Genomic DNA, 12,547 nt, shown 5'->3' with positions numbered 1-12,547 from the left:
AGTGCGTGTTTAAACGCGGTCAAAATTCAGGCGTTTCGTTTAAAGACTATTGGCCCAGTAGTTCCTAAAATCATCAGCAGATGGTAGTAAGATACCAGTCAGGCTGGGCAGGCCTACCAGTTTCTGTCAGAGAAAGGTGGAGACTTTTATTTTAAAAAATCCTCATGGCTTTGGAATAGTTGTGTTCATAGTGGCTGTGCTCACACTTCCCGCTTTTTCTCGTAGTGGCAGCCTTCACTCGCGTGCAGAAGCCTTGACAACAGCAGCAGCAGGAGGGAATGGGGAGAGAGGGGCGCCGCAACGTTTAACAAGACATTCTTGAACACAACACGACCAATAAAACAATTCACTATCGGTGAGCACGCACCTCAATCTACAAACACATCGCGGTCCGATAACTTAACTGTTATGTTTTTCCTCTCGTGATCCTGAAATAATAAATAAAAACAACCGAAGCTAACACGAGCTCGCGTGCTAACCACTAACGTACCACCATTAAAATCAGACCTGTCTCACAATTAGTTAAAAACTGTTTATGGTTTCAGCCCCTGCCTGTTTAAATGCAACACATGGTTTATTATAAGACGTTTTAAGTGAAGTGCAGCAAATCAATGCATGTTGTGTTTTTTTTCTTGCATGACGGTGCTTTTTTAGCTACACGCGTCTGTTAGCTGTCTGATTCACATGGCAGACGTATTTATTATTAGGACATATTCGGTGATGTTCTTCACATGTAATCAATTATGAGCATAGTACAAGAGTCACGTTTGTAGCTGGCAAACTGACAGATTCACGATTTGTGTGTGTGTGTGGGGGGTTGGGGTTGGGGTGTGCTGGCTTCAAGGCCAAGGTCGCAATGAGGCCTAACTGATATGCATAAATAATCATATTTAGTTGTTTAGATGCATTTGTGATTATAGTGTATAGTGCGGTAAATATGTTGCTGGAGGGCTTTGGATTTCATCTGCTTGGCTTCTGTTTGTGTTAGAAATGTGGGCGAAGCTGCTTGTGTGCCATCAAGGATGATTTAAAGTGTCTTGTCTTTTCTTTTCATTTTAGAATAAAGTAAATTTGGCGTTGCATTGAGATTATTTATTTAAAAAAATACAATAAAAAATTAATAGGATCTGTCAGGTTGTTTGTGGTACCTTGATAATACCATGCCATTCAGACATGCACTTTGGTAATACCACAAGCATCTGATTTGTTTATGATGTCTCTTACAAAAAAAGTGCTGTGGTAGAATTATTACCATGATGTATGCTATATATCTTAAAACAAAAACCAAAAAAAAAAAAAAAAAACTTGAATGGCAGTACTATGGTACAGTTATGGTATCAGGTGGTACCCACTATTGTACTTTGATTTTAACCATAGTTTATGAATATAATCCAAATAATGAACACTCATTTTGTTATGCAGTCTGTTGACATTTGGTGTTTTGATATTAATGCTTTGGAGGTAAAATAATAATTATTTTAATTGATTGATTGTGATGTGAAGCCAGGTATTGCTTTAATAATGCTATGTCATTCACAAAAGCTTATGTTGTCATTTTTTTATTGGACTAACAAGATATGCCATAAATTTGGCATCTTATTAATATAATAAGCAACTTACTAAAGCATACTATTCTGGTGGTGGTTGAGGAGATGTAAATCGAGTTGAGTGCTGAGAAAAAGCATTATGTAAATGTAATGAATTATTATAAAGCATCTGGACAGATCCATCGGGTCCATATTAAAGGCTTCAAATTCAAAAGTAAGTGTGATGCAAGTTGATATATGTGCTTATTTCATGAATTGTTATATCTGGAAACCATTTTTAATAACTGATTTTAGTCTGAAGCTCAGGGTTACAATGAGCTCTAGAAATACAGACAGCACAGAAGAATAACACTGTAAAGTTGTGTACTTGACTAAGTTTATAGATTTGCTGCTGCATCTCTTTAGAAAATGTCACGTGCGCTGCAAATGCCAAATGCAGCCGCTGAATCAACTAGTTGCATTCTTCAAAATAAAGTGACAGTAATGTAAGCAGAATGAATTATTGATGAAAATTTATGAGTGCATGAGACGGGGTTATGGAAACTTGCCCTTTATTTTCAGGGTCAGATCAGGTGACCCGCTGGATGGGTTGGCCTGAGGGGCCCTTTCATGTGACAAGTGTGAGTTGGGAGGCCTGAAATCAGGTGTTGGGCACGTTTACGTTGGAACTCCTGCATGTGGAATTACTTTGAAGCCAGTTTTTGTCTTGTTTGTATATGAATATCTTATTGGGGATGTAAATGATTAGAGTCGTAATGGAACTCATTGTTCTCCTAAATGTATTATTCAATGGATTGATTTTTTTTTTCAGTCCATGTTTAAACCAATTTAAGGACAGCTGGTTTCTCTACTGTTTTTTTTCCACAGCGCAAGTTCTATTTTCTTGGCCACGTGTTTCTGCTGTAGTGGGCACTTTTTTGAGAGGTTTTAGCTGTTTAATCTTGGATTGAAGCTTACTTGTAAACAATCTGTCCTCACAGAATCCTAGCTGCCACTATATCCAGAGAGTCATTCACATGGTAATGTAGGTCATGTTCTTTGTTCTGAAACTCGACTGGGTCTGCGGTATGCAGCCAGCCGTTTTGCCTTTGGTGCTAGAGGTTAACAGGAAGTCTAGACATCCATGCTGGTTTGTTCAAGTGGATGTAGGTCTGCTCAGTTAAAATAAGAGCACTTCACTTCATCTGTTTTGTTGAAAATAAACCTAATCAAATGGTCAATTATCTTCTCTCTTGATTATAGATATAAGAATACTAGCTTTACAAAAATTAACCCTTGTATTTGGGTGTTGTAAAATCTGCTTTATTAGGCGTTTTTCCCCCTTTGTGCTGCTTGAGAGCATGCTTTTATTAAAGGGATAGTTCACTTTGAAATATTTTTTTTTATATGTTTCAGCTTACCTCAAGGGCATCCAAGATGTAGGTGTCTTTGTTTCCGCAGTATTTTAATTTTGACATTTTTCAGTCAAAACGATATAAATACTGTTTTCTTACACAAACCGCTCGTTTCGTGTCTTAGGCCATCAATGTGTACTTACAATTACGAGTCATTAAATCATGTTTAATTTTGACTTCTCTGTGCATGCTCTTTGACATGGACCCCCTATACCTGCATTATATGACTGATAGACACGAACGGTTAGACCGAAAAATGTCAAAATTGGAAATACTGTGGAAACAAAGACACCTAGGCTACATCTTGGATGCCCTTGAGGTAAGCTAAAACATCAAAAAATAATTTCAAAGTGAACTATCCCTTTAAAGCTTTTGTTTAAATATATATACATACATACACATAGGCCTGCTGTTTAATGTTAATGTCAACTAAAAGGGAACTTTAACATATATAAAAAATTAACTTAAAATTTATACATTAAAAAAAAAAATAGCTTATTTTTCATTAAACGTCATTTAAATAAACGAAAATTCGTTTTTTTTTTATGAATAGACGAATATTAGTTTTTTATGAGCCGAATATTCGAATGCAGTATTTAAAAAAAAAATGCCTATCCCTAGTTCCCATTCATCACCTCTTTGTCATCCACCAATGGGTCCTTGGCCTAAAAATGGTTGAATTGGTTGTCTGCATCATAAATTGTTTTTATTATGTGCAAAAAATGTAATATAAAGCTGTTGAATATTTAATACTTTAATTGTATACACTTTTTCCCCTTGTTGCAACGTTGCCTATTCATGCATTCTGTTGACTATTCATCCACAAGCAATAATGTAATTTTTTTGGTAACTGTTTTATATTTCATATTATTTTATCTTATTTTATTAGTTGTTATGCAAAAAGACAGAGATTTCTCAAATCCTGTTTAAAGGAAATCTCATCTATTTAAAAAAAAAATGGTTTTATGATACTATAATTACTGTAGTAACTATGATGGTCTTGATCTGACTATTTAAGATAAAGTACCAGTAACAAGTTGTCCCAAGCCTTGATTTTCAACACTGGAAATCTGCTTGTGCATAGTCGAATCGGGCAGCCGTGACCTGACCAGCTGTTTTGCGGCCAAGCGTTTAACATCGAATGTTTCGTTCACCGAAACAGATGTGTGTCAGCGTTTTCAAAATCTGAAGGTAAATAACCTATGTGGTTGCATTAGAGATTCATGAACCCGAACATGAAGTCTTAGAGCAGATTTTTAACCAAGAGCAAATGTGTTCACTCACTGAAAATGAAGCCTTGTGTTACTTGAGCTGAAATGACTTGTGGTGATTTGTTGCAGCTGTGTCGAACAGCGGTTGTCAGGAGGAAAGTGTGCGCTCGATCCTTAGTGGCAAAAATGTGTTGACAAGCCAGTTGTCATCCAAATTCAGCTGTCCTCTCCTTGCCAGAGATATGTCCATTATCACAAGCTATGTTTTCTCTCTTCTTTTTCACAGTATTGAAAGAATATTATCTCAGGGCCCCTCCCCCATCTGCAGCATTAAGGTACTGTGATCATTCCTATCTGCTGAAATAGTCACATCATGTTTTTAAAGCAACACTAAGTAAGATTTTTACCTTAAAATAATGTTTCCAGTGGTTCAATAAGTCTAAACAGGGTAAAAGGCAATTCTGGATTCGCTTTTCGGTCCTATATCTGCTATAACCACGCTATGTTAGATTGCCAGATCGGGTCCCGTTTCTGTAGTTCTAATGAGACATATGAAAAACTACAAATTTGACTTGCTTTACAATAGCTTTGTCAATAAATAAGGCAATAAATGTCATGCTTTTAAATATTATTGATTTAATTTAGACTTCATATTGTGTGTAAAATTGTTTTGCTTAAATAGTGTGTAAAATTTTAGCATTATCATATTGGTTTGTTTCACATCACTACATTGTAGTAATGTGCTTGCTTGATTCCATAAGTAAAGAAATTGAAAAATACTTTATAATGTCAGGTCGTGTTTGCTCAATATGTAAAACACATTTGTTTTTGCTTTAGAGTTGTGCAGGTTCGAAGTGTGTGTCTGTTTTTCCAAGCAGGGTAACTTGAGGGGAACGAGAATGAGCTGATTTTAAGAGCTCTGATAATGATGCCCAGAATAAGTGCGGCCTGGTCACACAGCAGAGTGGGGAACGTACATGCTGTGAGTAAACACACTCATCTGTAATCAGTAACCCAGAAGAATCCACCCTAACCAGCACTGAATAACATGTCGCTCAAAATACCACAGAACGTAACAGCACTGTGGCATAGTTGAATTCAGCACTATTGTTGGTGACCTACTGATCTGATGTAACATGGTCTGTCTCTTGCAGTGAGCATTAGAAGTCCACGATGCAATGAGATAAACACTGGATGACTGGAGGTCCCCTGCTTAACAGTCTATAAGCATGGCTGGCCTACAGCTGGTGACCCCTGCCTCCTCACCCATGGGGCCCTTCTTCGGCCTCCCGTGGCAACAGGAAGCGATCCATGACAACATATACACACCAAGAAAATATCAGGCAAGCCTTTTGAAATGGTTCTTGGGTTGGGAGATTTACTCTATTGAAGATGTGGGCGATATATTGTTTAGACGATACTATTCTAATAGTTGTCTAGACGATATGCAAAGTTGGGATATCGAATATTTCATAATTTGCATAAGCCGACCCCCCCCCCAAACATGAAATGAGCTGAAGGAGGTTAAAGAAAAAAAAAATAACGCACACTATAACCTTCCTTCTTGTTTGACTGTATTTTATCTAACAAAATCATGGGCGTTCCTCAATTGCACTGGAGTAAGCTGCAGCTACTAATTTGCAAAACAACTACAGAGTTCTTACCTGTGTGTTATGACGTTTCTTAGATTGAAAGACGTAAAGAGTAAAGCCGATGTACGATTAATAATATAGCTGCTAGAAAAGGCAAAATTCTTTTAACTTCTTGAATAAACTTTTTTTAGTACAAACTAAAACATTTTTTATTAATGTATCAACTGCCCATAATGCCTCAGTGCCCCTGACGTCTTACGTCATTACAGTGTGCCGTGCGTATGTTACTCATCAATCACTTAATCTAGCTTGAGTGCAACAACACACACATGAGCGAAGAAAGCGGAAATACACAGTCATCTTTGGAACCAGTGCCAGAAGAGCTAACAGCGAGACGTGGGTCACCTTCTTTAGCCTGGAGATGGTTTGGTTTTAACAAAGACAAATGTTGCCCATCACCCTCCTGCATGTTTACACTTACTGTACAGTTTACACTGGTGTTTACCAAAGAAGTGTTTTGTAATTTCAAAAGCATGCCTATAACAAATAGAGTACTGTTTGCTATGTACATATACATTGCTACATTGTACTGAAAAGGCACTGTTCTTGTATTACAGTAAATATTTAGTACAGTAACTTGGTTCATGTTTAAATCATAATGCCTCATATCTTCATGTACTAGTAATTCTATACAATAATAGGTCAGATGCAGCAAGTCAAAAGACCGACTGGCTCTTCTTTGCCAGTTTGCACACATTTCTTTGAAGGATTGCAAAAATATTGTTTGTGATAGAGTATTTTCAAGATTCTTTAATGAATAAAAAGTTCAAAAGAGTAGCATTTCTTATGAAACAATGTTATAAATTGTATATTTTATAAATAACATTAGTCACTTTTGATCAATTAATGCATCCTCGCTGAATTAAAAAAGTTTAATGTTATTGTACATGGTACATTGCATTTTGCTGAATAATTTCACCCAATTGCATTTTCAGGTTGAACTTCTTGAAGCAGCTCTTGAACACAATACTATAGTCTGCTTAAATACTGGCTCAGGGAAGACCTTTATCGCAGTGCTCCTAATCAAAGAACTCTCCCACCAAATCCGCGGAGAGGATGAAAAGAGAACAGTTTTCCTTGTGAATGCGGGTGAGTAACTGTCTAGTCTGCCATGTCACAAATGTACCCCATTAAAGCATGATCAAAACTTTCCTTGCCTATTAATCTACATTCGGTGTTGTTCGCTTTCCCCGAATTAAAGCATCATCTGTGGTTCAGCAAGCATCTACTGTAAGAACCCACTCGGATCTCCAGGTAGCCGACTACATGTCAGAGGAAATGACATCATGGCCTGAGGAGATGTGGAACAGGAAGATTACGGGGAATCAGGTGTGATTTAAACATGTTCGATGAATTCATTCATATAACTGTTGAACATCTTGATGAGGTGTCATTGTTCAATCTGTGATATTTTCCTGTCCTCCTCATCCCTCTCTTTTCCATAATGTCTGATCTTTCAGGTGCTGGTGATGACGTGCCACATCTTCCTGCATGTGTTAAAGAATGGAGTCTTGCCACTATCAAAAATCAACCTGCTGGTTTTTGACGAATGCCACCTTGCAATCACGGACCATCCTTATCAGGAAATAATGAAGGTGAAATTGCAGTCTGTTACGGCATTGAACAGAGGCTATGAAATCACATCTGTCAGTGTAGAGAGAGGGATGATAGAAGTCTCATCTAACTGTCACTCCATGTAATGCTAAAAAGATGTCTATCCATTGGTATATTAATTGGCATGTATTTAGTCCTGAAGGTTGAACAAAGGCACCCTGAGAAGATATTTTAATGCCAGTTGGCCAAATGACAAAACATCAGAGTTGAAGTCGACATGAAATGGAAGTTGTGATCATCTTCTCTTTCCTATCGTGACACATTCAAGTGAAAAAGCTTCTAGAATGAGAAAGAATTTTAGGGCGGGACTTGATTTTGTCCATCTGGAATTAATTGAATCGTTGTGGTTTGCTATTGCTATGATCTCATGTGAGTGACTGGTTGTCACTCATGCCAGTAAACACGTCATCAGAGAAGAGATGTCGCTGCAAGAGGCAGTGGAAGTTCATTTATTTAAAGATTATGAGGACACTTTAATTTAAAAACATAGGGTGTGCATGGATAAATCATTTATAATAAACTTCGCAATTTAATAATAAAAAAAAAAAACAATAATTGTCCATTTTGATTTCATTGTGAAATTCTTTCATCATTTACTTGCCCTCACCATTGTTCCAAACCTGTATGATTTTCTTCTGTGGAACACAAAAGAAGATATTTTGAGATGTGTCTCAATTTGGTAGATGTCTCAAACATTGTTTGGTTACCAGTGTTCTTCAAAATATCTTTGTCCTCTGCAGAGGAAAGGAAGTTTTGCATGACTTATGGATGAGGAAATTATGACCGATTTCATTTTTCAGAGAATTATCCTTTTGACTTTAAAGATTGGCAGAATGCATTTTTAATTTGAACTAATGTGAGATATCAGCCATCACTTAATTTATGAAATGCAAAACATCAACTTTTAAGTTGACTTCAGAGTATTGCTGTAGAATACATTAGCTATAATTAGAGTTGTGCTAATATAATAATGTATTGAAATATAATGTTTTCCTGATATTAAAACATTTGCTGGGGATATAAATTAGTTTACACAATTATGTTTTCATCATTAATCACAGTTGTCAACTGAATATTTTTGCCTAACTATAATCCAGGATAAACTATAATCCAGATATAATATTGTAAGTTGGTGGTATCCATCCCTCATTATAATGCTTTTCTAAATGGTGTAAAATCATCTTTGCAGATTTGTGAGGGTTCCCCAGGCTGTCCTCGCATTTTGGGTCTGACTGCTTCCATTTTAAATGGCAAATGTGATCCTTGTGATCTGGAGGAGAAGATTCAGAACCTGGAGAAGATTTTGCAGAGCAATGCAGAAACTGCCACCGATCTTGTGGTGCTTGATAGGTAGTGTTTCCTTGTAAACATTTCCGTCAGATGATGCCATTTTAAAGGTTCATCATTTTGATTATTGGGTGTAACGAAATAGGATAACATTCTTTAATGTAGAAAAAAAAGAAAAACTCATAATTTTATTACATTATTGCAGCTCCTCAATTCCCAATCCCTCTGAAATGCAGTGATTTCTACAAGTGTCTGTTAAAGTAATGCCTCTTACCAAAATCACAGGCTTCAGCTTCTTTAAGCAATTGTAAACACACAGTTAATAATGTTGTTGGCTTTCCCATATCAGTTCAAGCCTGAGTTGGAATCTGAATTTGCTGATGATCAATCTAATCAATCAGAACCAACGTTTCACAGTGGTAAATAGTTTTTCCCAGGTTCAGGAAGCTGTCCTCTGTAAAATGTGTTGTCCTCTAGCTAGGTTTTGGGTTGTACTGCTCAGGAACAGCTTTATGGTCTGTATCTTTTGGTCAGTTGATTTCCTGTTTAGAATGGAATAACGAGAAATGAAAACCAGTTTGTTTGTTAGTTTTTTTGTTTACTTTAAAAAATGAAAAATTGGATTTTGGCTCGATTTTTCGTTTGTGGTTTACACATCGGTTTATGGGTTTGATATTTTATTTGCACATGTGGGTGGTGCTGAAACGCCCCCTTTCATCTGATTGGTCAAACCGCTCCGCCTTCAGTACGATCTTTTCAGTAGGCCCACTGAATTTGTGCCGTCGTTGTTGTTTTTTTTTATGTGAAGGACATTCTGAATATTAGCCTAATGTAAAATTAGCAGGCTTAAAAATGTGGATTGATCATTGCACAGTTACTCCAGACAACAATATTGGAATTGTGTAAGCACAGATTATGAACAGATGTTTTACACAACAACAACAAGGATATATTCCCATTGGGTTGTTGGGTTTTCATGTTTTATGGGAACTTGATTTTGACACAATGATTTTTATACTGTACAAACTGCTATCCCCCAACTATAATGTAACTGTTATGGGAAGGTCATCTATGGACATCTAATGTTACGGACATATTTTACATGGTACAGTTCAGTTAATTTTTATTTCCACTTCCCTTTTATCCAAAGAGACAGAACTATTTGCACTATATTTATCAATGGGAAATACATCAAGCTAAAATAATCTGTCATATGTAGGCCTACTGTGGCTCACATTAATGGGGCCACTTGCAAGTCGTAGCAGCACTTGTTACGTCACCAGCAACATATTTCTGCTTCAAATATTGTGCATATTTAACAGTGAGTGGTGGTTTCTGACATGTGCAAATTAAATATCGAACCCATAAACCGATTTGTAAACCATGTGGAGCCAAACTCCAATTTTTGGTTATTTTAACTAAAAAACAACAACAAACAAACTGGTTTTCATTTCTCGTCATTCCATTCCAAACTGAAAATCAAATGACCAAAAGATACACGGACCCTTTAAAATTAAATCTTAACCCCCTATTCCATATTTCTGTTTTCGGAATGTAAAACAAATTGGTTTTGCTTTCACATCTTAACACACAGCATCTCCATGACATGACGCATCATATATGACCCCTTTTGAGTGCCATCTATTACAAATATTGCTTGAAGTTTCTTACCTGTCAATTTGCATCCAGGTATGCGTCCCAGCCTCGTGAGGTGGTGCTGGACTGTGGGCTGTACCAGGATCAGAGTGGGCTCTCTAAGAGGCTTTTGAGCGAGCTGGATGAAGCCCTTCATTTTCTTAATGACTGCAACTTATTCACTCATCGAGAAGATAGAGACCCCACCTTCATCTCCAAACAGGTGCTCCCCTTAGGATCTTATTTTGTCTCTTGCCACCATCATTAAGCACATGATGGTCACAATCTCAATGTTACCTCCTCTAACCCTAGACCAAAATTAAGATGTTACAGACAAGTAGAGGTCGACCAATAGAATGCCGATAACCGATTATTCAACCGATATTTTTTTTTTTATGGATACTGGATTAAAAACAAACATAACACTCCAAGTAAAACAGTGCTGAACTGAAATGTGCTAAATTAGAGAACTTCTACAGAATGAACAGAAAATAATTTAAACACTAAAAATATTACAGGCCAAATTTGTTTTTGTTTTTTTAGCTATAACCTATAAAATCATTTGTAAATTTCATAGGTAGCACTTTCCAAGTCCCATTTGTTAACAAGGATGTAATATAGCTTTCATGAGCTTGCATTATGCGATATACAATATACGTAAAAGTGACCAGCTGGATATAAACTAATGGAAATAGATGCAACATGATGAATCGGTCGACCTCTACATACAAGACTCTGACAGAAACTGCCTGTAGTTGTATGATTTGTTTTGATCGTTTTATTTTTTTTTTATTTCAAGGTGCTGAATGACTGTCGTGCCGTGTTGACTGTGCTGGGCCCTTGGTGCGCAGATAAAGCTGCGGGAATCATGGTCCGGGAGCTGCAGAAATATATCAAACATGAACAGGAAGACCTGAACCGCAAGTTCCTGTTGTTCACGGACACCATTCTGAGAAAAATCCACGCCTTATGTGAGGAGCATTTCTCTCCAGGTTCCCTAGACATGAAGTTTGTCACTCCCAAAGTCATCAGACTTCTGGAGATTCTTCACGAGTACAAACCTTTTGAACGGCAGCAGTTTGAGAGTGTGGAGTGGTACAACAATCGCAATCAGGACAATTACGTTTCTTGGAGCGATTCTGAGGATGAAGACGAGGATGAAGAGGCGGAGGCAAAGGAGAAGCCCGAAGCAAATTTTCCTTCGCCTTTCACCAACATCCTCTGTGGAATCATCTTTGTGGAAAGGCGATATACAGCGGTTGTTTTAAACAGGTTTGTTTGCAGTGCTCCACTATCTTTCTCAGAAAATACTATGCAAATTATAAGTGCTCTAAAACTGCAAGTGAATTTAGGTATTATAACATTATAATCGATAGTATGAAAGTAGTATATTACTATTTTAAATAGCAACTGAGCTCTAGATGACGGCAAAGGTAATCTTATATAAAAAGGCTACAATATATACAATTTTCTTTTACATTTACAGATAAAATGTGTAATATTTACCATAACCGTTATGATTAATATATCATGAATTCCTAATGTGTGCAGTGTCTGTATTTAGATTCAGACTTTTATATTATTGATTTTACAAATACACAATTTTTAGATGAGTTGATCACTTTTATGGGTTAGATCTTTAGTCTAATAATTTTTCTTGTTATTTGACACTTATGAAATCACCAAATATTATAAAATTAATGAAATATTTCAGTCAGTTAGATTTTCTAATGTTTTTGATAGAAGTGTCTTATGCTCACCAAGGTAGTTTTTATTTGAAAAAAGTAAAAACTATAATATATATATTTTTTAATACAATTCAAATTAACTGCTTTCTATTTTAATATATTTTCAAATGTGATTTATTTATGTACAACTGAACAATGTTTGACATGTTTTTCAGTAGTCGTTAAATAGTTAGTACGGTAGTTCTATAGGTTGTTCATGGTATTAAGCAGAAACATAATCTTTTGCCAAAAGGAATACATATGTTTATCTAAATGGTGGTCTTTTTTTTACCATATTGGAAATCAAAACTAGGAATCGATAAGCAGAATCGGAATCGCTAATATTCAAACTATACTCAACCCTAATTATAAATGTCTTCACTGTCATTCGATTTATTTAATGTGTCCTTGTTGAACAGTATTAATTTATTTAAAAAAAAAAAATTGAATTATCTAAAGCAACTTTTTGCACTTTGTATT

At 36.3% G+C, this 12,547-nt stretch overlaps 1 protein-coding gene across 1 annotated transcript in view; it reads left to right on the top strand.

The window, feature by feature from the left end:
* Positions 1 to 218: 218 nt before the first annotated feature.
* The window catches only part of dicer1 (dicer 1, ribonuclease III), a 30,155-nt gene continuing 17,826 nt past the window's right edge, over positions 219 to 12,547 (top strand). The window contains exons 1-10 of the mRNA XM_039670917.2: positions 219 to 355; positions 4,439 to 4,487; positions 5,031 to 5,134; positions 5,307 to 5,495; positions 6,740 to 6,893; positions 7,006 to 7,133; positions 7,265 to 7,399; positions 8,608 to 8,768; positions 10,395 to 10,563; positions 11,140 to 11,612. Coding sequence (XP_039526851.2) covers positions 5,382 to 5,495; positions 6,740 to 6,893; positions 7,006 to 7,133; positions 7,265 to 7,399; positions 8,608 to 8,768; positions 10,395 to 10,563; positions 11,140 to 11,612 — 1,334 coding nt within the window. The 5' untranslated portion in view covers positions 219 to 355; positions 4,439 to 4,487; positions 5,031 to 5,134; positions 5,307 to 5,381. The remainder of the gene's footprint in view (positions 356 to 4,438; positions 4,488 to 5,030; positions 5,135 to 5,306; positions 5,496 to 6,739; positions 6,894 to 7,005; positions 7,134 to 7,264; positions 7,400 to 8,607; positions 8,769 to 10,394; positions 10,564 to 11,139; positions 11,613 to 12,547) is intronic.

The sequence above is a fragment of the Pimephales promelas genome, chromosome 15 (assembly GCF_988280905.1).
Source record: "Pimephales promelas chromosome 15, fPimPro1.hap1.1, whole genome shotgun sequence".
NCBI classification, from domain to species: domain Eukaryota; kingdom Metazoa; phylum Chordata; class Actinopteri; order Cypriniformes; family Leuciscidae; genus Pimephales; species Pimephales promelas.
This window is presented reverse-complemented; position numbering and strand designations above follow the sequence as displayed.